Here is a 25,525-nt window from a genome sequence, read left to right as displayed (position 1 = left end):
GATATTGCCACTGGTCTTCCACCTCTGTTTGAAAAACTGAGAACAGACCGCTGTGAAATTCCGAGGCCATATGTCTCGAGGTGTTCCAGACCCTCACCAATACAAAGGCTTTCATATGGTATGATGGAAGGCTTGTGCAGTGCATTCCAGGGTTAACAGAGAGATTTCACTGAAGTGGGTTAATTCTGAAGGTGGGCAGGAGGCAGGCTCTCTGAATTCTGCGTTAACGTGCAAAATCAACCAAATCCACATCTTCCACACAGAAGCCACAGGAGAGCGCCAGGTTAAGTGCATGTCCGTTATAATGGCTGGGATGCTTGACATATTGGGCATGATGAAAATAATCTAAAAGCGTGTTAAAAATCAGAAGTAAACGAGGAGAAAGAGGGGCAACAAACATAGATATTAAAATCACCAAAGGTTTGGCATCCAGAGGTGCGGCCTAAAAAGATGGCTAAGTGTTGAAACCCGAGGATTTCCTAACAAGGCTTTACTGTTAAATACGGAACGTGTCACGGAAAACTGGAAAAACATCTTCCTGCACTGAATTAGTTTTGCTCAACTAACTGAAAACAGTTTCCTGCAATTTTACATATGGTATGTATGTAGGGAACAGTCACATACATGAATCTGATATATGACAAAATGTGTAAACTTCATATATACTGTATATGTCTATGTATGTCTCACACGTGTATTCTTATAGACCTCGTGGATGGACATGCTCCTCCGGAAGAAAATGTAGTACATTTTCAATATAAATGATCAATCTGGTGCACATCTGGAGAACAAAATTAAGAGGCTAGGCCTATGAAGAACTTTATTTCATTTAATTTAATCATAAACACATTGGTTGTATAGATCTGAATAGTATAGCACTGAAAAAACAATCACGTCCGCAGTAACGATGATCTGTTTGCTGTCGTACATTGATAATGACTGTGTTTGGACGAGGATGATCGTGGCAACGTTCGTGCCTTGGTGTCTCAGATGCAGCACATCTTTTATGTTATTATGGGAAGTGTCAAAAATATTTTCCGTTCGTTACGGAACTGTGGTGGCACAAATTAGATTATGGCGGGGCTGCAGGCAATTAATGGGAGACACTGAACGCATCTTTTTGCTGCTGCTCGTGACGGAAGTAGCTAATGGGTGAGCCATCCTGGCAGCTCTGCTTTCGATGAGTAATCCAGAACTACAAGGCGTTGTGATGTATGTTCTATTTATCATTTAATCTCATTTGAATTTGATTTGATTTCAATTGTATTTTATTCAATTATGTTCTGTATATATTTAGCTATATTCAATGTATGTCTTTTATGTTCTGAAGTATTTTTTCAGGGGTGTTTCAGTGTCTGTTGGGTTTTGCACTGCCATCCAGCTCAGTACCACTGGTCAATCAAAACCAAATGACAATAGCCTACATTATAATATGTTATGGTTATGTTGAATTATAATAGCAGATCGCAATCATTGGAATGTGAACTGAAACACGAATGATTCATCCCTGAGGGGAAATTCAGGTGTTCGGCAGCAGCACTGGGATTGGGTACAGGATTATCTAAAATAAGTCACAAACATTAAGAAAAAAGCAAGAATGAAACAAAATGAGGGAGCACATAATGGGGATTATTTTAGGCTCTCCTGGACCACCTCAATGAGACTTCAACACACACACACACACACGAACACGCATGCACATAATGTCAAATCCACGTCCACCTTCTCTCGAATTTTCAAGCATGGCAGTTGCCTCTACCCTGAAAAAACCCTCTCATTGTACTACTGCCAGTAGGCCTTTGTGGCAAGGAGGAAGTATGGTGAAAATTTGCCTAACAGATGCCTGAAGCAGAAGTGGAACGCCCCCTGGCCAACAATTTGCACCATCCTGTATGCCATTTCTAACAAAAACATGCCTGATGATGGTGAGAAAAAAAAAACTAGGCAAATAATGACCCACCTGGCCTTCCGTACTCACATCATCAACACAAGACCACGTTCAGTCGGTGCAGAGTGTGCATAAGCAAAAAAAAAAAGTTACTGGCGTTAACAGTCTACAATCTATATTGGAACAAACGAGGGCCACAATAAAGTGGTCTGTTTGTAAATGCGTGAAGGTTTGGCGTGGGCTGACGTGAAATTCCCGGCCTGAACTGTTATCCCAGTCCGACCCCGATCAGGCCAAGCCCACATGTAGCCTACATGCAAACCCCAGTTCCTGCCATTAACATACAGTAGATAGGCTGCAGCTCCCCATGGTAACTCGGTCTGAACTCGCCACCCCTGTTTCCGTCTTTTGATATATTCCACTGCACTTGTTTGTCTGTTTTTTTTGGTGGGGGTCGGGACTTGACTTCAGATATTTTATTGAATTGAACACTTTGGTTTGTTATTTACTGTTTCAGTGCGGGTCATTGGACCTCCGCAGCGGCAGCGGCAGTCAACCCCGCTGTCACCCCAGCCCGCACGCGCCACTGGTTGAGTCCGGTGACAATCAGGGAGATTACCATTACGTCATTGCGGTGCGGCAGCCGATTGGCTGGCCGCCCTGCATAATCTCACCACCGACTAGCTGGGGTTTTGTTCACCATGTTGGATCAACTGCTCATTTTAGTTGCCTTGTGACCAAGAGTTTTTTTAGCATGTCAGTGGCAACGGGGCGTCGTGGGCCCGAAGCGTAGAGGTTCGACCGAGTTGGCTGCCTCTCCCCCCAAGGGGACACCGGTTCTCGCCGACACCGAGACGGACGAAGGGACTCACTCGCTGTTTTGATTTGGGGACACGGGCACCGAGCAGCTAGCTCCAAACTGTCAGCTCGAACAGCGCTACTACGTCTCCTCGCTGGCCGCTGGCAGCGGGAGAATTTATCCCGCATTTAAAGGATTTAACTTTTCCGCCGCCGCATCGTTGTTTCGCCCCCCACCACCCCCCCCCCATCCCCGGGCGCGTGCTCGAGAGCCGCGAGAAGGACAGTGTGAAGCGTACTAAACACGGGGCTGTCGATGGGGGAAGTAAGTTCCATGCCAGTCGCCTGCGAGGATTTCTCTTCCCGTTCTTCGAGTCATGGTCGAAGCTTCGTCACTCTGTCCGAATGATGGGGATTTCTTTCCAGGCGCGCGGCTCGTTGGATTGGTGTAATAATATGTGAGTGGAGTGGATGGCCGAGGCCTGGGCCTGCCTGCCTGCCTGCCTGCCCGCCCGCCTGCGCTGTTGTATTGTGGCCTGGGGCTGGGATACACCTCCTCTGCACCGGATCAGCGCCGTTAATTACGGCTCGGAGATTACCCCCGTTTACAGGCTAGCTGTCTGGCCCCCGCGCGCGCACCTGAAGGAGGATTCCGCGTGGAATAATAGATGCGATTGCCAAGTCGCGTGAGCCCCGGCGGTGGGAAGAGCGACGGCGCGGGACCGGAGCGTGTGGCGAACTTGGACACTTTGAAAAGATGAACGCGCTGCTTCCCATGTGACATGCTTTAGATCGCACTGTTCTATCAAGACGGGGAGGCTGAATTTCACCAGGAGGGAGGGGGGCGCCTACTCTATCATGTGGGACATTTAGGGCCACCGACTTTTTTTTTATTTTTTTATTTATAGAGTTGGGGGTGGGGGGTGGGGGGTCCATTGCTGTACATGCTCATGATATGATTTCCGTTATTAGTCCCAGGCTACAGTAGCCTAATGGTGTGCAAGCAAGAAAATTAATTTCGTGGAAGTGGGTCAGATCCTTGTTGCCATTATGGTGAGGGGGCACATCAGAATAGTTTCTCTCCCCACAGATTCGAAGTAGCTGGTGTTGGATCATTGAAACCCCAAATCTGTTCTCTCTATGTTTTCTTTAAGTTTCTTTAGTGGGAGTGTAGCAGCCGGGTAGCCATTGTCATCACTTTTTTAGAAGCATTTCAGCGTCATTTAATGGCTCTTTGCGGCACAACGGCTACAAATGTTACAAAAATGATGGCCGCTTACAACGGTGGCTCCTCAGCAGTGGCTGCCCATCACCCGCACCACCACCACCAGCTCCAGCACCTTCCGCCCCCCCACATGCACCACCACCACCACCACGCGGGCCAGCATCACTTGCAGCACCCGGGCTCCGCCGCCGCCGTGCACACGGTTCAGCAACACACCTCCACTGCTGCCGCCGCCGCGGCGGTGATGCTCAACCCCGGCCAGCAGCAACCCTACTTCCCCTCTCCTGCCCCCGGGCAAGCCCCCGGGCCGGCGGCGGCCGCGGCTCCCGCCCAGGTTCAAGCCGCTGCTGTCAAAGCTCACCACCACCACCACCACCACCACCATCAACAACAACAACAACAACACAGCCACCACCTCCAACAGCAGCTGGATATAGAGCCTGACAGGCCCATCGGCTATGGAGCGTTTGGGGTGGTCTGGTAAGTGCACCGCACTACATGTTTTAACAGACTGTACAAATAGTCTCAAGCAAGTTTTAGCCCATTTTACTACACGCCATGTATGTGCAGGCTGCATAGTGTTAGAGCTACATGATTGCTGCCTTCCTTCCAGGCAGCCACTGGTTTCCACTAGTTCCAGTATAATATGAAAACTTATTTGCGTTAAATAATTTTTATGTGGTGAAACAGGGTAAAACATTTCAAATAACCGCAGTTCAAACTGCAACATTAGGCCAACTAATGTAAGTTAAGTGACAACATGAAATAGTAGTAGTAGTAGTTGAAATGTTTACTGTGATGAACCTGACTCAAGCATCTGTCAAATCTCCGCAAGTTGATCTTTATACTGTAGTGACCTGAATGTATGCAACAATCCATACATTCGTTCAAACACTATAACACGCTTTAAAGTACACGCAAGTGTTACCCAGCAAGACAGATGAATGCCAGTTAGCGTTGTGGTGACCAGTGACATAACTTGAAGAATCTCAGTTTGGCTTGAAGACTACAAAATGACAACGACAGAGTTTAGAAGATGTGGGCGTTCAACAGGCAGGATAGGTCTTAACGAAAGATAATACTAAGTTTAATTATGGGACGTGTAGGATCCACTGTTGTGGGAGCGTGACCCATACTTTGGACTAAAAATCAGAGCACCAAAATCAAGTGGCTTTCATCTAAATGGTAAGTGGTCTCGCTTGTATAGCGCTTTTCAACCTTCACGGATTCCAAAGCGCTTTACAGCTGAGTCTCCTTCACTCACACATTCACACACTGATGGCGACCTATGGAATCACACAAGGGTCATCTGTATTTTGAGCTTGTGAAATGATGTTCACAAATAATTTCACAGCCTGCAATTGTACGTCACCTTTTACGTGTATGTGGAAAAAAAATGTGCATGCACGTATCTGAATGTTTGAATGTGTAATAATGTTTTGTAGAAATATCTTGTGCATGTGTGAAAAAGTTTTGTGCACACAGATACAATTTGCACATGTGTGTAAAAAAAGCTTTGTAGCTGTGGAATATGTTGTGTGTGTGTGTAATTAAAATTTGTGCAGGAATACTTTCAACAGTGAGGTTTCACAAAGTCTGAGAGACGCACACAGAAATGTCCTATCTGTGAATCCGACAGTGAAGCTGCGAGTTACAAGCACGAATTTTGACCCTGTTTTCACGCCGAACTGACTAGCCAATCAGAACGTTGCTCACTGGTCAACTAGTCAATGGGTCTAATGCGTCCGCCTCAACTTACGTCTGATTGGCTGGTGGGGGGCCGCTTGTCTCGCCTATTGTCACACCTGCATTCAAGGATTCCATCCGGTCGTGGCCGCGCAGAGATCCCGTTGATGCAGGTGAGTTTCGTCCGTTTTTCACTCTAAATGCGCATTTAACAGAGGCGACAACTCTGTGAGGAAGACTCTGTATGACGTCAAATCTAACATTTGGACTGAAGTGTCTAACGGGCTGCATCAACTGGTTTCAGTAACTCCCTCATTAAAAGAAGTGTTTTGTAACTACAATACTGATGATGTTTATGAAGACTGGTGTAAATGTTGAATGTTTGTTGCAGAGGAGTTGTCCCGAGTTGAGATACGAGGGGCTCTGCAGGGAGCAGCTGCACATCCAGCGGGCAGGATGACCACAGCGTCAGTGCGGGAGACGTGAGGGGGAAAAGAAGGATTTTAATTCTACAGCTCAGCTCACACATCAATCCTGGGCAATACAGGAAAATTGCTATATATGGCTCTCAAGCTATATGCTGTATGGTTACATAAACACAGAGTCTTCCTCATGAGTTGTTGCCTCTGTCAAATGTGCATTTAGAGGGAAAATCGGAAGTAGTCAGTGAGCGACGTTCTGATTGGCTAGTCAGTTCGGTGTAAAAGGGTCAAAATTCGTGCTTGTAACTCGCAGCTTGTAGCCAGTAACTTCACTGTCGGATTCACAGATAGGAAATTTGTGTGTCCGTCTCTCAGACTTTGAGAAACCTCACTGTTGAAAGTATTCCTGCTCAAATTTTAATTACACGTACACAACATATTTCCTCAGCTGCAAAACTACTGATGATATGTGTGTGCACAAAACTTTTTCACACATGCACAAGATATTTCTACAGCTGCAAAACCTTATTACACATTCAAACATTCAGATAGATGCATGCAAAGTTTTTTCACCGAGTTCATTTCCTTCCTCATACAACTTGTGCAAAGCTGTTTTTTGTGGGTACCTTGTAACCTGCATTGTTTACACCCATGTTTATTTGCTAGTTATTTGCTTCTCCGCTGCCTTTTGTTGGTGCACAACAGCCACCTAGACCAGTGGAATCGCGTGAAAACCACTGGCAGGAATGTGTATTGCATCACCTGCGTGTGAGGTATTAGGAAGGGAAGAGTGGTACTGTTGACATGTGTTTTCTATTTAAAGGATAAGTCTGGTGATATTCTACATTTTTCTCATGGTTATCAAATCCCATGTGCAGAGCCAAACCAACCCTGAATGTATCTACCAACAAGTATTGTGTGTGTGTGTGTATCACAGCCTTCTTTCTCTGTGCCGTTTAAAAAAAAAAAAACTATTAAAAACACATCAATGAGCCACACTGTTGCACTGGGTGACATGTTCCTTCATTACCATGAACACACACACTCACACACTGTAGTTTATTTTGACTCAATCCCACATTAACCATCCCGCTGCCCCAAATACTCACCAGAGCACCAAATGTGGATTAATCCGCAACTGAAAATAGTCCTCAACAAATGCATATTTCCTCCTGTTTGTTTGATAAAAACTACAGTTGGCAGGGAGTCTGCCTTTCTCCACGATGGGGAAAACCAGTGTTTGAGTTGAGAATTCTAATGCCGTAATCTGAATGAATTTGGGATTTAAATCAACTGAATCAATTAAAATAAAATAAAAAAGCCCAAAATAAACCAAAGTTAATATTTTGTTCACCTCATCAGTATTATGTGCGTCGTGGCTGTCAGTTAACCGAGAGGTTTGGCAATGTGTTTTGTTGTATATTTAAAGGTTTTTATAGGCATGAGTGTTGTTACATGACAACTTGTACAGCTCAGTGGTTGTTGGCAAAGGTTAGGGGTCGGGTCTCTGTCCAGGGGAGCAACGTCCAAAGCTCCCGTCAATGGAATGTATATTCTCTCATTTTGTGAATGAAACTTGACCACAAGTGGAGGGGAAAAGATAGCCTTGTGTAGGACATGGATGGGGTGATTATATGCTAATGATCAATGTCACAAACCTCCTCCTACAGGATACTGAATCTGACCTTAAGTCACTGTCAACCTGCCTACAGACACTCAGCCAGGCACAATGTGTTTATGAGTTTCAAAATAACATAACTTTATTAGCTGTCATGCAACATATCCTGGTCCTGGTGTGGTGCAATAGACTGTATGCGCTGCTGCCCTTTGTCATGTGATACCACCCCTGTCACACCTTGGAAATGACCCACTTTGAATTGGCCGCTGATATCGTGCCAGTTCCACCCACCTTTCAGGGGTTTAATATGAGGTTCCACTTCCTTTTGAAAGACCAAAAAGTTGAGAAATGCACCCATAATAACTGTCACTGCATGTGCCAGAGTTGTAATACTGCGTCCAACCATGTATAGAGGAAAAGGATGTGTTGTATAACTTCATCTGTTGTCTGAAGAAAACATATTACAATGGAATGGTAGTGTTTGTCAGGAGAAGATGAAGAAGAAAAAGGAGGATATAAGAAATACTAATAATGACTTTATTTGCACAGCACCTTTCATGCAAGGAGGCAGCCCGAAGTGCTTAACAAGACAAGGTCGGATGAAAATAAACAATAACAATAAGTCAAATATAGCAATAATAGCAATAGCAGTGGCAATAAGTGAAACAAACAACAACAACATCATTTGATCTCAATACAGTAAAACTACTTTAAATACCAGCAAAATTAACCCCAATTAAAAGGCAAGTTAAAACGATAGGGCTTTAATTACTTCTCACAAATTCCAATGGAGTTTGCTGTTGTAAGATCCAAGGGGAGCGTGCTCCACAGTTGAGGGCCACAGGGTTTCGTGGTTCATTAGACTGATACCGTGCATAAGAGCTGACGATTGAGATAGTCAATTAATCAAGTATTCTTACAAGGTGGTGCAAGACGCTCTCTCTAGTCTTCTAGTCAACAAAAGCTGTTTCCACTTGGTATTAACATGATCCGATCACAAGTGGCCAGCTTTAATTACAGGTGTGAATGCACCCAAGACGCATTGAGGACGCATTTGTGTCCACATTCTCTTAGCGGCGTGCACGGGAATGGGTCCTGGGCCACATTGAAGGGCCGCCTCGTCAACTTGACGTCCTTTGCTCTGCCTCAACTCTGTGATTCATGGAGATTCTTGATCAACAGATAGCTTTGCTTGTTGATAAAATAACCGCTAACTGTACCTGCCGTCTGCTAGTTTGCTCAGTTAGCCGTGCAGCTAGCACAGGTGCCTTGGATTGCTGGGAGGAGGAGGTTTAATAAAGCTTTATTTAGGCTTTACAGCTAAAGGGCCGCTGACTGCACGACTGACTGAGCTAAGAAGCTAACGGCAGCTACAGTTAGCGCTTACGTTTGCAGCAAGTAAAGCTATCTGTCCATCAGGAAACTCGGTTCAAAGAAACCCACTCGTTTGTACCGAACCCAAATTAATCAAAGTGTCGTTGTCAAGGCTGTTGCTAGGCTGTGAATCATCATCATTATTTTCATATAGAGCAGCGAAGTGACATCCAATCACAAGTGATCACTCGAGACGCATGTTAATGCCAGGTGTGAACAGGGCCTATATGAAATATCAGGTGTAGGATGCATACAAATTCTGAAGATGTGAGCAGTTTGGAATGTGTGGTTCACTAACTGGATGGCTTTGCTGTCTTAAGTTGAAGAAAATTACACAAACGTAACATAACACATGCTCTCCGTACTACATCTGAAAATATTTATGGGTGCCTGGAGTCTGTCCTCTCCAGTATTGCTGAGAAATTCTCTAAGAAAAGCTAGTATTCAAGTTTTCATCCACTAATAAGTCACCATTAGTGAAACTAAATATTTCCTGCAGATGACTGACATTAAAAACCTGTCTAGGAAAGGGAATTGTACCTTTTGGAGCCACTTGAATTGTGGAAGTGGAAGTAATTGGAAAAAAATAGTGCATGGAAATTGTATTTCTGTTATAGAAGAGAAACAGAGAGCAGCAGAGTGGTGAGTGTGACATGACTGTTGTGGAACTGTAGCTTACACTGAATTTTTCTCAGGTAAACCTGGAGGAAGTGTCTTATATGCAAATATGAACAAAATCAGATCAGAAAACAGACGGGGTTCTTACTGAAATATGAGGAAATATACTTGTGAAACAGGTAAATTGGTAATAAAACCTTGTCCCTAATGTAAGCCTTTTGCAAATACAGGCCCGTAAACAACAACAACAAACAAAGTTAAAGTTAGAATTTGAGAATTTACAGTCATTTCAAGCAGCATGAATCCCTCAAGCCACACACGTCACCATTCCACAGCACTGTGGCCGTTGTGCACTCTTTGAGAATGTGAGCTTATTGGTGGTGTTTAGAGCACAGTCTTGTCCTGGAACCTTGGATCTTAGTCCACTGCCATCTGTTTGCCTTGACTGATCCTATTTGAAAGGGTTCACTGAAGGTTGCGTTGGAAAGGGCAGTAGTGTGTAGCGCTGGAATGCTCCTACTTACCCCTGCTGTGTTCCTCACGAGGCTTTGATCTCTGCATTCCTGCACTTAAAGATTCTTTGGCTAATCGCTAAGAAAGGTGCTCAACCGGCAAACACGGTGGCGGATAACAGGGTTTTCCCTTGGTTTTTAGGGGGCTTGGGTGCTGCTCAGCTGTTGGTGGTGGTGGTCGTCATCAATCAATCAATCAATCAGTGCAAGTTCGTTCAATTAGAAAAATAATTAAAAATATATGTGTGTAATGGGGGCAGTCATTTAGTGCTGGCTTGATTCTTTCATGGTAGAGCACTGCCTGTTGTACTTTTAGCTGAACAATAGCTTGCTAAAGCAATATAATAATAATAATAATGATAATAATAATAATGACCTATAGCCTAGAACCTGAGTTCCCAACTCCAGACCTCCAGGCACCCCTACCTGCCCATTATTCTTTCAGCTTTAGCACACGTCTGAACTAGCTGATGCTCAAGCCCTGATCTAACAGTAAGGGCTGGTGAGTTGCGTCAGGTGCGTTCAAAACATAACGCGATGCTACTATTGCTGTGTTAACCGTTTTATTTTTTCCGATGCTTGGGGCCAACAAACTGATACGACGACGACGATGGCTGCGCGCACGGAAGATGGGCTGCCACCAAAGCGCTTGCATGTTTATGGATTCGCAGCGTACACAAAATGAACATTGATAACGCACCGCTAGCTAGCTAGCTTGATAGATAACAGTCACAATCTTTGAAATGATGAGGAGATAATCCTTTTTGTTTTCTTAGACGCCGCACATTTGCTGGGAAAAAGGTGTGAGAGAGAGAGGAAGATGGCGTAGATGGTGTTACATTTGGCTACTCACCAAAACGTGTCTTTGGCCAATTTCAGTCTGCTGCCTGTCGCAGAGGTTCGGTCCTAGTGGTAGAAAAGAAGAGGTCAGGGAGGGGTCACAAAAAGGGGTAGGGCAGAACAAAAAAAAAAAAAAAGTCACATTAAGATTATTTTGACAGATTTTTGCGATTGTGATGTGAGCCGCGATTTTAGTGGGAATGGTCATTTTTGCATTTTCATTGAAAATAATTGAAAAATGATGACGTGATTTTGTGCTGGACCCTGTACCAAACAATCATGTTCCCTTATGTCTGGAGGAAATTATTTGTATGTTGTGACACATTTTACCTTTTTATCAAAATATTGCAGCTCTTGCGATTTGGATATTGCACTTGGCCATATTGTGATTTCAATAATATTTCGATTAATTGTTCAGCCCTGCTCTGGGGACCCCAAGTGCGTATACCTAATTTCATGTCAATCTGGCCAGTAGTTGCTGAGTTATCTTAGTGTGAACCAAAATGTTGGTTCACATGTGTCTGAACTGTTACATTATGATCAACGTTACTGTATGAAGCTAATATTAACCATATGAAAGTGGTAACTCCTCGAAAGAGCCTCTGAATCTCAGTAATATTGTGTTTGTCTTCTTCACCCAGGTCGGTGACAGACCCCAGAGATGGAAAGCGAGTCGCCCTCAAAAAAATGCCCAATGTCTTCCAAAACCTTGTTTCTTGCAAGAGGGTATTTCGGGAGCTTAAGATGCTATGTTTCTTCAAACATGAAAATGTAAGTATACAGCAGTGCTAAAAAATTTGTCATCTACAAACACACTCTTTAGACCCCCTTTTTCCACCTGGTATGAGGAGGTCTGGATCCTGAGCCTGGTGTGGTAGATCCATACAACACCGTCACTTCAGGAGAGGCTCAAGCGACCGCTACAACAAGCAAGACGAGGGTCTGACAAGTGTAACAGACTTGGCGCTAGCAAGCTTTTCCACCGAAATTGATTACATTCTTACAGGATTAGCAACGTTAGCCTAGTTAGCAAGGCTACTGATACCTTTGGCTGTCTCCCTCTTGTCACATGACCCTCTGATGCACGTTGTGGCGGTCTCTTGAGAGTTTCCCCAAATCTCTTCCGTTATTCCAGCCTCGCAGACCTCATCTGCATATTGAGCTGGGATCACAATATGAGTAGAATTCAAGATATCGAGAACTCTTACTAACACCAGGTATAAATGCAAAGTGATAATCCAGAAAACATCCAGATACAGATACCTGGTAATCTAAAAACAACATACCTTGGCTTTAACTCTCTCCTCAGGTGCTCTCTGCTCTGGACATACTACAACCTCCACACATCGACTACTTTGAAGAAATGTATCCTTCACCATTGATTGAATCAAAGATGGATTCAGGGATTCCTGTATTGATATGTTGTGCAATAATTCTGAACCTGTGGCCAGACAGCGTGGATTGGTTAGATATTTCTTTCAGCTGCACCTTTATTAGATTACAGCTTCTCCTACTTGTTTCAGCACTAACAGATGGTAACAACACACAAAATGGCCATTTCAAAAGCAATTTCCAGTGGCGTGTTAAAGTTCGTCCTTCATGTTGGAGTATGTGGTATGTGAGCGGCTACAATGCATTTACCATGCATTAACAACACAAATCTAATACTATAAAAATAGAATGTAAATATATATATCATGAACTGCAGCAGAGAAGTAGGATAAGTATGCATGAGACACCCCAGGTCCCATAGTTCTATCCTACCCCCAGCTAGACACAGTTAACCACCAATGAGGGGTTTAGTCTCATTGTCCCTCTTGCTGTTATTTGAATATGTACTAAGAACGTTGATGCAGGACTATAAAAAGGAAGCAGTCTGCCTACCGAATGTCATTTCTGTCAAATCCTTCTTACCTCCTCCGACTGATGAGATCCTCTTTGAGGGTTTGAGCTTTTGGGGCTAGTCCACCTGACTCTCTCTCTCTCTCACACACACACACACACACACACACGTGCACAAAAACAAAAAAACAGAAAAAAGGTTTCTCCATATGCGCTCCACATAAAACATTATGGTACATTCAAAACCACTATGGCAGTCTTTCAGTGGAATAATGACAATAATGACTGCTGGATTAGCATATGCAACATTTTGGTACCAGAGAAAATAACATGGAAACTTCAATAACACATTGTGTGAACATTTTACAGCCCTCGACTCTCTCAACAATTTAAACACAAGGCAAAGTATAGCATACCTCGCTCCGCTTACCAAGGGTGCGAAAACCCCCGGGAAACCCCCGCAGACCCGACTCACGTCCGGTGCTTGCTAGCTCGATGGACACAAATTCTAGTGAGTGAGCGACTGCCCGTGAATGAATGGCTGACCGAGCGGCCACTTACAACTAACGTCGCCAATAAGTGTGTTGTGGCGCGAGGGTAGCCGCGGGACACCTCCAGGGATCTGCTGTATAGGTGGTGGGTTTTGGTTTGTGTCTGTTGTGAGGAGTAGTTGAATGGGTTTGCCATGTTAATTTAATATGGATGTCGTCAGATGGTGTGTGTGTGTCAACCAACCGGTGTTTTTACAACATTTTCGCTATTTTTAATATAAGTCCGCTTCCTAGTCCTATATGCCGTAACAGCGTTCACACCTGCTGTCTGTGGCTATTGGGTGCCACACAGCCTTCAGCTCTCCTTGCTTGCAACGTGACTTCCCTCTAGTGGTATCTTCCCATGCAGATAGTTTCGGTTTGATTGGATCAATGGGTGTGACTGGAATTAAACAATAATGCCCAAAAATGTCCCAGTTACCTCACAGTCAGTTTTTCTTGGAGCCAGTGTCTTGCTGATGGAATAGCCCTTAAGAGATGTTGCTTTTTCAATGCAGTGAGCCCCACAAAAAGGAGTCACAGGTACTTAAGAGACAATGTATCAACAATGAATTCTGCACCGTGACACTCACGCTTTACGTGAACTGGCCTGTGTCATCCGACCACACGTTTGTCATGTTCTGGACGGCCACACTCGAAGGCGGCGTTGAAAAGCCTGCTTGTCGTAAAGACGGACAAGACATGATGATGATGATGATGATGATGATGATGATGAATGGCACAAATAAGAATAACAGCGTACGCGTTCGGACAGACTCTCTTCAAAGGCATTTAAGGTCTTGATTCCCCCTTTGTGGGTATATTTCACAATACTGCGTGGTTCACTGCGCATTAGGCTTTATAGCATTGTAGCTTTAACGCAGGCTATGTACAGTTTGTCACAACGGGTAATAATCAGGATATCAGGATAACACCTCACGTTCAGGCAGAGTTTGCCAGGTGGGTTTCCCTTTACAGTTGAGGCATTCTGCTGACTCGGGGCATTAGGGCCCTTTGAAATATTGTCTTCCAATTAGTTTTATTGGGCTTCCTTCATTATTCATACAGAGAATAAAGTAGCCAAGCGTCCCACTGGAAAGATTTCAGTTGTGCAGGGATATTGGCTAACTCGGGCATCCGTGTATCAGTCAGAGGCGGGCACATGAATCGGCGGCTCATACTCGAGCTCCAAACGCTTCAACTTGAGACGTGACTAGAAATGTGTCTTGTCTTTGAATTCGGCCTTGGTTTGTACTTGATGATTTATAAGGAGAGTCTTTCAGCTGAAGCAAAGTTTAGATTTTTACAGCCTTCTCTATTGCTCGAAAGAAGTGCAAAACACAATAAGCTGTGTTGGTCCCAGTAACATTCACAGGATCACTGCTATAACTTTTTATAGCCTTTGGGTTCAGGGACTTCAGAGACCATGGGCTAAGGCTGAACTATTTAATTTAGAATGACATGACAAACTGATGGTCGGTCAAAGTTTTCTCTGATGACATGTTGACTAGATCTCCGAGCTACAGTTGTCCTTTATAGCTGGCGAAGTTGGCGGTCAGCAAAGGAAGTAAGTAAACTTTCAGTGAAGACATTCATGAAATATGTATGTATAATCCAAAAGAAATGTATGAAAAGTCAGAACATCTCAAATTTCCAGGTAAAAGAAGGACAAAGTACTGACATATCACTTGTCCATTTGGCTCACATCGCGATAGAAAGAAGCATTCATCGGAGCGCATGTCCACCTTGACCTGGAAATTCGAGATGTGCTACTTTTTCATCCATTTATTTGGAATGTTGGAATTTGGGTCTAGCACTCCACTGAATATCCCATTGTTCCAATATGTATGCATAATGTGTATTCAACAGAAAGTGGAATATTGTGCTTTAAAGTCTCCATAGTTCCTAAAGACCCTCATTCATTTCTAAATAACATATAACTCATCTGAGGTAAAACATTTTTAGAAATGACAATATGGTTGTTAAGTATGAACCATAATGAGCACATCCGGCGGCCCTAGTGGTAAAGTCTGGAGTGTTTCTGGTGTCGGAACTTTGTCCCACGTCATTCCCCCTCACTCTCTCCCCACATTCCCTATCGCCTCTCTGCTGTCCACATTCGAATTAAAGCAAAATGGCCACCAAGAATACATTTTAAAGACTTAAGACATGATTCATGAATATACATACCAAATCTTAGGGCAATCTGGACAGTTTTTGTGATGTCACGCTTGGACCGAACCAAAATAACAAACTCGGCATCATTCATTTCATGACATGAAAAACGTGCTTGTAATGCTACAGTTAGGTAGGAGGTATCTGGTACAGACACTGTGGAATTTGTTCCAGATGAAAGGGTAGAAAGAGAAATGTGAAGTCTTTGGTCATCAATCCAAAGCCGTGGTCCTAGATCTCAGTGATCTAGAGCTTTGGAGACCGAATTCTCACAATCTGACTGCTGCAATGACTCGCGTCTACAAGCCAACCAGTTAGAATATGACATGGAACGATGTAGAATATACTGACCGAGGGCAACACTAATTGCCATTCTTGCTTAAAGAAAACAAACCAAAAAAAGCAGTGCCAGCACTATGACCAAAGTTTGTTTTTGCTGCATTTTTAAAACATGTGAGCAGTGTTGATGGAAGACACTGGTTGATGATATGATGATTTTTTTGTTTACATTTGAGCGCCATCTACCCAGGATGGAAATGATGAGGGCAATAAACAGCTGCTAATGTGGGTCTCAGAGCTACACATAAAACTGTATATTTCCACAACTTGTGACTGCAGGTGTTTGCACGCTGCCACGACCGAAGTCCGGTCCTGTGCTGCTTTTTGGTCACAACATACTTGTTGATTATCATTTCTAGTATATTTCTATCATGCTTCTGGGGACAAAAAAAACCAACAACACACAATGACACAAGGGATGACATAATGAGAGTAGGGCCGTTAGTGTCACGTGGAAACCCACAGGAAACGGGAGCCCCGCTGATACTGAAGCTTAACCCTGGTTTTAAGAAGCACACCTTTGGATTATCAGCACTATCTTCCAGTTGTTCTCAGTTGAGATGTGTTGCTTGTGCTTTTGGATGTGTTTTAGTTTTTTCCCTTAATTTCCCGTCGGTCAGCTATGTGGTGACTGAACTGATGCAAAGTGACCTCCATAAGATCATCGTATCACCGCAGCCTCTGAGCTCAGACCACGCCAAAGTTTTTCTTTATCAGATTCTTCGAGGTAGGTTCTCTTCTGTTTCTCTTTCAGGTCACATTCTCCTTATTGTTATATTTATATTCAAGTTCAGTCCATTAGATGTCCATATGATGTTCTTCAATTTAACAGCAATGGTGAATGAATTGTGCAGATATGTGTAAGCCAAATTAAATTAGGTCAGTTGTTTTGAGCTTTGAGTATTTCAGTGCTTGCAGAGGGAAGTTACAGCGGCCCATAACAACTCTCGCTAAAACAACATAGAATAAATGGTTATGAGCACTCCGTACACCTGCAATATGCTGTAGGTTTGGCTATTTATTTTTTGAAATAAGAGCTAATCTCCTGCTGTCCTCTTAACTCCTGTACATCTTAAATTCAAATAATGGTTGTGGGTTCAAATAATTGGACCTAGGAACTAGAATGCGAGGGATTATGTCACTTTGAGCCACTGGAAGGCTTTTAATCTGAAACATCTGCGCAGGAAGTGTTGGCATTAAGATGGCGCCGGGACGGCTGCCGTGTCATAAGATCCTCCTCGACTTTTCTTTTTATTTATCATTTCTTAATGTATTTTGGACTTCTGCAACACGCGCCGTACAAGCGAGCCCTATCAATCTATCTAAGCTCAGAGATCTGGGACTCAATTGAGTCGCTCCTTGAGTGATTGGATCCTGAACTTCCTGACGGGCAGTCCACCCTGACTCAACACCGGTGCCCCTCAGCCCTCTCCTGTACTCCCAAGTACTCCCTAGCCACCCACAGCTCCGACACCATCATCAAGTTTGCTGACGACACGACTGTCATCGGCCTGATTACCGGCGACGATGAGACGGCCTACAGAGAGGAGGTCAGAGTCCTGACAACTTGGTGCCAGGACAACAATCTCCATCTCGACGTCGGCAAAACAAAGGAGCTGATTGTGGACTACAGGAAGCGACAGACAGAAGGACAAGCCCCCGTCACCATCAGCGGGACTACGGTGGAGAGAGTCAGCAGCTTCAGGTACCTCTGTCTTCACATCAGCAAGTACCTGACCTTACCACACCGACACCATCATAAAATTCGCGAGACAACAACTCAACATGGACTCCAGGATACTCTGCAACTTTGACATGTGCACCACTGAGAGTATCCTGACTGGCTGAATCACCGCCTGGTATGGCAGTTGCACCGCCCTCAGCCATGAGGCTCTACAGAGGGCGGTGGAAACTGCACTGCACAGCACATCACCAGCTGATATCCATGGAGGACCTCTACACCCAGTGGTGTAGATGCCAAAAGGATCATCTATAACCACAACCACCTCAACCACAAACTGTTCTCCCGGTACCACAGCATCTGGTCCCGTACCACCGGGCTCAGGGACAGCTGCATCCCTCAGGCCATAAGACTGTTGAACTCTTAAGCTCTCAAGCTCATTACTGTCACTTTACTCGCACCTTATTGACAGATGTCACTTTGCTTTATACTATTTCCAGTATCCGTTTATATTTATATATTACTACCGTTTATACCTGCATACATCATTCATATATATATATTTTTTTTTTACTTCCTGTTTACATGCTGTGTAACCATTATTTTATTGTTTTATAGCTGGTAAATGCTGTGTTATGGTTTCAAAAAGCGAGACTTGAAAACACAATTGTAATATCTGATCTACTGTTCTATCCTGTTGTCTCTTCCTCCTCAACCATCACCACCACCAGGACTTAAATACCTTCATTCTGCCGGCATTCTACACCGAGACATCAAGCCCGGCAACCTCCTGGTCAACAGCAACTGTGTGCTCAAGGTACGTGGAACAGGCTGCGCAGCTGTCATTTCATGAGGCTGAGCACTCTTCTTTATTTTTTTTTGGACTGTGGCAGAAATCATTTGATTCAGCTCCGCGGGCATTTTACAGGTTGTAGTCGATGGTGTTTGCACTGCACTGCTTTTCATTGTAAGGTTCTTTGTTATTCAGTCTACCGTGGACACAATGCAGCATCACTACAAATTACGGCCTTGTGCGAGAGTTACAAATACAATCATCGTGCATTTCGTCAATGAACAAAGTCGGAAGACGGATGAATGGATAAAATGAACTAATTACAGATTCAGTGCCGTTGTAAGTGCATGTATCTGTGGAATTGCACTTAGCCAAACACTATCCTCCACCGCCCAAAATAGCTCTTTTTGCAGAAGTTGATTTAGCTGTTTCGCCTGTTGCACTCCCGTTAATAAGCGGCATCTTCCATTTCAGTAACGGTATGCGTCTGCCAGTAATGTTGGCTAACATCACCAGTTCTTGGAAGGAAAAAACAAACGCACCAAATTCATTCACGATCCCACTGAAAATTAAGACGAGAAGCAGCAACAAAGCGGCAAGGGACAAGTGGCAAAAACACGCAGACGGCACGTTGACATTCAGACATTTAGAAATGTTGCAGACATAAATGCAACATCATCAAGAGATGCGGGTGTAACCTCGCTTTCTCTTAGCTGTCTTTGATGTTCTTATGCGAGGATTAATGGCTGCCCAAAAAACTGTGGCGTGTGGCGTTTTAGCATCTTTCAAACCGCGCCGCTGGGTTACATTTGCGTTTGTAGAAAAATGACACAATCCGGTCTGTGTGGCTCTTGTGCTTGGAATCACCAAAGTCAGAAATTCATAGGGGCTGGAATAGACACCTATAATTATTGTGTCAACAAATCTATGCACGTAAACTACCTCTATGAACGTCTCCCATTGTTTAGATGGCACAAAATAAATGTTAATATACATGGGTGGACTGCCCAAGTGTGTCGTCTATATGTGGGAAACACTTGTTGTTCCCTATGGGCAACACACACACACAGTGGTCGTTTCCATTTGAGCAGGAGAGACGAGCGTTCTTACTAGTTGCTAGTATCGGTTGTCAGAATAAAGCTGCAAGGGGGGGGAAAAAAAGAGAACATCAGTTGTAGTAACATCTGAACGACTGTCTCCAGATCTGTGATTTTGGTCTGGCCCGAGTGGAGGAGTCGGACGAGTCACGGCACATGACTCAGGAAGTGGTGACACAGTACTACCGAGCTCCTGAGATCCTCATGGGGAGCCGCCACTACTCGAACTCCATTGACATCTGGTCTGTGGGCTGCATCTTCGCTGAGCTGCTCGGGAGACGCATCCTCTTCCAAGCCCAGAGTCCCATTCAGCAGGCAAGTACCCTTTTGAAATAAGACGAGGCGAGACAGGAAAGAGCTTTAGTCACCCTCGAGGGAAGGTGCTCGATCTACATGAATGAAATACGTACATAGTATAAACATACTATATGCATAGTAAAATCACATATACATACATGCTAAAATAAAATACCAAAATGTTCTAATAGTGGTCGGGGCAAGGGTTGGGCGATGTGTTCGCAACTGTAGAAATGCGTCCTCCGTTAGAGTGTGTTCACCAAGAGACCTGCATATTTTTTAAATAGTTGGCAATGGGAGCGCGTAACAAGGCGCTGAGCGTCTATTCTGCACTGAGCGCTGCGAGTGACAGGAAAACATGGAGGTTATCTGCCTTATCCGCCATCAGTGAAACTCAACACTCCCTGCACAGATGTCTGACATTAAAAGCCCTTCAGTGGCTTTATTTATTTGAAATGTCTGCAGGAAGCGTTGAGCTTAACTCACTGAAAATAAGTAGAATTTGAATTCATTGGTGAATGAAAACAGTATTTGCGTTTAAAAAGAGAAAAGTGTTCTCAGCAGAGTGGTGGCCGTGACACTGACGGAATTAGAGCTGTGGAGACGGACATGATAGTGAATTGATGAGTGAAAACGTCTGAGCCATTAGGCTACAGGTCATTTCACCCTCAATTTATTTTTCGATTGGCCTTTATTTATACGTCTCTGGCTCTAGCTTTGCCACTATTTGAATACCAGCTTCTCTATCAACCTCTTCCTCTATTTGGGAATTTATGGTAGAATGAAATGAAATGAAAGGGGGTGCGAAGTACAAATGAGGGTGCAACACATGGTGTCAGTCACAATCTTTCCAAATCTCAAGCATTAAATAAATAGTCTGTACAGAAAGGTGCAAGTGTGTTACTTTGTTACAGATATTAAAAAATATACAACTAGAAGAGGGAATGAAAGAGGTTAGGAACAGAAAGAGTGAGTCTGAGATATGTGACGAGTGTTCGTGTGCGGGCTTGCAGCTGGATTTAATCACTGACCTGTTGGGGACTCCCTCCATTGAGGCGATGAGGACAGCGTGTGAAGGCGCTCGCGCACACATTCTCAGAGGACCTCACAAACAGGTAAGAGCTTTCCCACCTGTCTTTCTGAAAAGATGAAATGATACTGGGGTTTTTTTTTTTTTTGTTTTTTTTCCCGACAACGTGGACAGAACAAGGACCAAAACGGCAATATATAAGATCGGCGAAGGCACTGTCACAGAGAGAGACAGAATCACAATGCTAGCCTGGGAGTCAGGAGGGACCTGAGGGACGCAGCACTGTGGACTGCTGCCCTTGTTTAGGATTATTTGGGTGTTGTTAATGACAGCCTGGAACACAGATCAAGTTCAAACGTTCAACTCAGCAAGATTTAGTTCCACAGCAAGCATTTCATTAAATTTAATTTACATATTATTTGTGTTTGCTTTAAATGTATTTTATATGTGTGTGTGTGTGTGTGTGTGTGTGTGTGTGTGTGTGTGGCGTGGAGGGCGGCAACAGCTACATGTCATTGTGCAATCCTGTGTTGTAGAATGACAATAAAGCTGGACCTTGAACCTTGAATTTGGGTTTGTCTGAAACTTGGAAAGCCCTCTGGGCAGCTGCCACTATTCCCCCACCTGCCCTAACGCCGCCATCTGCCATCACGCGTAGCCGGCGACAGTAGGCTCCACCCCCCCCCCCCCCCACCCTCCCAGCTCCCTGCCACCTGCAGCGCCTGAAGCTTCTGCCTTCCATGCGATACATTTTCAAGATATTAGGTGATGTTTGCTTTGTCTTTGCAGCCATCCCTTCCTGTTCTGTACACACTGTCGAGCCAAGCAACCCATGAAGCTGTCCACCTCCTCTGCAGGATGCTGGTGTTTGATCCGGTGAGTCAGTCTGTTGCACCTCGTTTTGTGTTTCGTTAATGAATGAAACCCATTCAGTGAGTCACTGAAGCGTAATTACAAATATGTACTCAAGAGTATACACAGTCTGTGCGCGTGTCAAGGCTGGTGGTTTGTTTGAAACCAGCACCGGTAGAGTGAAATGTGTAGCAGTTACACTCACCAAAACCGTGAAAATCCAAGGAGTGAGATCAATCGAAAGCTCCTGTTGGCAAAGGAACACCATTCGGAGGAGATTAACATCACAGGGGGAGGTGCGCAATTAAATATTCACTCTGCTCCTTGGTCATTGAACCCAATGTTCCAGACTGCAGTTTAACCATGGTGAAATTACAGGATATGGTCTGTAATAGACCCGTCCAGAATAAACCTCCGTGAATGCGCTTAGAAATCAGAGAGAGGAAAAAAAAAAGACGCTGCAGAACTTGCCCGAGAATCATCATGTTTTTAAGTTTTCTTCAGTGTCACAGGAATCCAGTGATGGTTGCCTGTACATCCATGGGTACACTGCAAACAGGAGCTGCTAATAGCTGATTCAGCTACTTTTAATGGAGACAATGTGACTAAACGGAAGCAAATATAGGCTAAAGAAAAGAGGGCTCAAAAGAGAGTAGCAGTGGCTGTCCTGTAGCTGACATTAACAGCACATGTGATGAGTTTGTACGGCATCTTGCTCTCCTGATTTCATTTTTTTTTTTTTGGTGTCAAATCAGAATCAGGTTTATTGCCAAGTAGGTTTTCACACACAAGGGATTTGCTTTGGCATTTTGGAAAATATAAAAATCAGCACTATAAAGGTCAAGAATCATAAATAGAAAAGAGAAAAATTAACAATCAAAATCTGTGCAGATGGTTACTGGAATTGGGGGGGGGGGGGGGGGGGGGGGGTTAGGTTTAGAGTTGGGGATCTGGAGACCTCTCCAGACAGAAGCTGGGAACTGCTTTTGAGGTGTCAGCCTCCCTCGCCGCCCTGCTCTTTAAACCTGGCCTACGTGTTTCCATCTGTCGGACATTTTTGACTTCCTCCATTTGCACGCAGAAGGCCATCGTGGCTGTAATCGTTACCGGGGTGGGGTGACAAATGACCCACGTATATGCTCCAGACAGGATTAAGATAATTGACCAAAGCAAAATCACCCCACCTCCCCTAGAGACGTAATCCAGCCTGAACGGGGTTCAAGTCTCCCTGGGACATCAGTCTCAGACCTCTGTCCATTGTAATTTCCATCGTCCTCTGCTGTCCTGTCTCCTTTTGACTGTCATCTGTTAAAAAACAAACCCAAAACGTTACCTGCACAAACACACTTTGCGTTGAGTACAGAATAAATACAGTACCAAATACTTGAAGACCTGAAGGAAGCGGTACGATTCATCAAACCTGCCTCTGAAGAACCCTCTAAGAACCAGCACCCAGAACTGATACAACCTGTGATATAAACTATGTAAGGTTTAGCCCCCGATTCTTTTCTTATGGTCCCTCACTAAGTGAAGAAAAGTTCCTACTTTTTATGTCTGTACCCTGAGGCTGAGATGAATATAACATGTCGTATTACAACAGTGGAACAACTTGTGTGTTTGGTCTCCAGTCAAAGCGGATTTCGGCAAAGGACGCCCTGGCTCACCCGTACCTGGACGAGGGTCGACTGCGCTACCACACGTGCATGTGCAAATGCTGCTACACCACATCCTCTGGCCGCGTTTACACCAGTGACTTTGAGCCGGTCACCAATCCCAAGTTTGACGATGGCTTTGAGAAGAACCTGAGCTCCGTGAGACAGGTCAAAGGTACGTTTGTCCTTCGAGACGTTTTAACGCTGATTGTTGACCCTCTCAGTCCAGGATCGAGTGAGTGTTTCCCGCCAAAACACATCGCGTGAATCCTTGAGGTCTAACAAAACGTGTTGAATGCATCTCCTTAAAAAAGCCAATTGCACTTTTAAAAAAACAAACAAAAAAAAAACAAGATGGCTCCGTGGTACTAGCAGTGGGGAACCTTTAAAACCCACTAAGCTCATTAAGTTGGAGGTCAGGAAGGAACTGAGCTGACCTGAGTGCAGGCCTGAAGGAAAACATCACGTATCGTCAGGTGACCTGGATCTTAAAGAGGTTGTGACTTCAGGTTGCAGTGAGTTAAGAAATGAAAGTAAGTACGCTGTTTACTGATCCGTCTCCGCTGGCCTGTGTCCTCCCCCACAGAGATCATCCATCAGTTCATCCTGGAACAGCAAAAGGGGAGTCGAGTGCCGCTCTGCATTAACCCTCAGTCGGCTGCTTTCAAAAGCTTTATCAGGTAGGAAGCCGTGTGAGAGACGATTCTGTATGTGTTGATAGCAAGAGCTGTAAGCGAGGCTAAGCTAGGCTAAACCTCAGGCCATATATGTTCCTCATGTACTGCTTTTTAGCTACAGTATGTCGTCGGTCAATCAATGCTAGCTCCTGTAGGTTTCAAATTCCCAAAATGTGAGAGTGGAGTAATCTACAACCAGTTTTAGGGCCAGGGGAGGGAAACCCAACGAAACGCATTTCGAGAAGAAAGTCGAAAACTGTTGAGAACAAACTTGACATTTCAAGATGAAAGCTGAAAGAATGAATCAATCCTAGCGTTAGCATAAACGTGATAGAATAGGAAACAGTGTGACGTCTCCTCTGCCCCCCCCCCTTGCTGACAGGCACCTTTGCACTTTTTAACTAATACAGAAAGATTGACTTCATTCTCGACGTTTGGACTTTATTGTCGAAATGCAAAAGGAGAAAACGGTGTCGTACCTGGCCCCAAACCTCTTTCGTAGTGATCTCCTAATGTTGCTTTGATGGTGTTCAAACTCGGAAGGTCATTCAGTTCTGATAACTGTATTTATCGTAACATTTGTGGAACACTGCGTAACCAACCACTACACCGAGTTTAACCAAGTAGCACGTGTGACATGAATAGCTAATATTAACCTCACCCACTTGTCGGGGGCCCCCCCCCCCCTTTTTGAACAGTTCCACAGTGGCTCAGCCCTCTGAAATGCCTCCATCTCCGCTGGTGTGGGAATAGCTGCTGCCGCTGCTGCTGCCGCCGCCGCCGCCGCATCGTCATCTTTCCCAACTGACAAGCTGCTAAACTGGGAACAAGAATGCGTCTCAACGTCTTCTAACGTCTGCGTAGCATTTCACTGGAGAGCAGGACTCGCAGGTCTTCTGTGTGTGTGTGTCTGTGTGTGTGTGTGTGTGTGTGTGTGTGTGTGTTTGCTTGATATGAAAGAAACCAAGACAAATCCACTTGACCTTTTGCTTTATGGGGTGTATTAGAGGGGTTTGGTATGCAAATGAATGAGACAAAGGCTCTGTAGACCAAATCAGAATGTTTTAAACAAACCCATCTGGTCATTTCCAGGTAGATAAGATTTAACAGTTATTGCAGCATAATGAAGTAAATTTGTTTTGCTATAGATACATACATATATATATATATATGTATATATACAAAAAAACCGATGTGTATTTAAACATTTCTGTAATCACAAACGGGTTAGTTTCCCATACAATCAGGCCACTCTGCGTTGTTAACGCCCACCTTCACCTCTGCACTGGCAAATCCTCTTCAGACAATCGATTGTAATGTGTCGGCAGGCCCAAAGTTTTTCCAGCCGAAAGCTCCCCATATTTTATCCAGCACATTGGCCCCCTGTGGACCCCTGCACATCTGGCCACCCCTTTTACTTTACTGTAACAATTCATTTGCCAAAGATCAGGAGCCTCGTGTATAAATGATGCATAAACATTTCGATTGTGTGCGAATATGCCGGCTTTGGGAGTTGTGAGATGTTATAACGTTATAACTCATTTCATGCATAATGTACATGATGTCGACGTGCGAGAGG

General features: G+C 44.3%; 1 protein-coding gene across 1 annotated transcript; it reads left to right on the top strand.

Annotated features, from left to right (window-relative positions):
• The first annotated feature begins 3,912 nt into the window (after window positions 1-3,912).
• Window positions 3,913-24,699, top strand: nlk2 (nemo-like kinase, type 2). Its single transcript, XM_070905699.1, has 11 exons — window positions 3,913-4,391; window positions 11,623-11,752; window positions 12,291-12,346; window positions 16,488-16,594; window positions 18,280-18,365; window positions 19,544-19,753; window positions 20,749-20,850; window positions 21,555-21,641; window positions 23,246-23,444; window positions 23,856-23,949; window positions 24,645-24,699. Exons 1-11 carry the CDS (start codon window positions 3,913-3,915, stop codon window positions 24,697-24,699), a joined length of 1,605 nt encoding a protein of 534 aa, XP_070761800.1.
• Window positions 24,700-25,525: the final 826 nt, after the last annotated feature.

Source organism: Enoplosus armatus, chromosome 5 (genome assembly GCF_043641665.1).
Source record: "Enoplosus armatus isolate fEnoArm2 chromosome 5, fEnoArm2.hap1, whole genome shotgun sequence".
In the NCBI taxonomy this organism is placed as follows: domain Eukaryota; kingdom Metazoa; phylum Chordata; class Actinopteri; order Centrarchiformes; family Enoplosidae; genus Enoplosus; species Enoplosus armatus.
This window is presented reverse-complemented; position numbering and strand designations above follow the sequence as displayed.

Coding starts and splice junctions, on each gene's coding strand:
- nlk2 (XM_070905699.1), top strand. CDS start 3,913: ATGGCTCTTTGCGGCACAACGGCTACAAATGTTACAAAAATGATGGCC. Junction 4,392..11,622: donor GGAGCGTTTGGGGTGGTCTG/GTAAGTGCACCG, acceptor TTCTTCACCCAG/GTCGGTGACAGACCCCAGAG. Junction 19,754..20,748: donor CCCAGAGTCCCATTCAGCAG/GCAAGTACCCTT, acceptor GCGGGCTTGCAG/CTGGATTTAATCACTGACCT.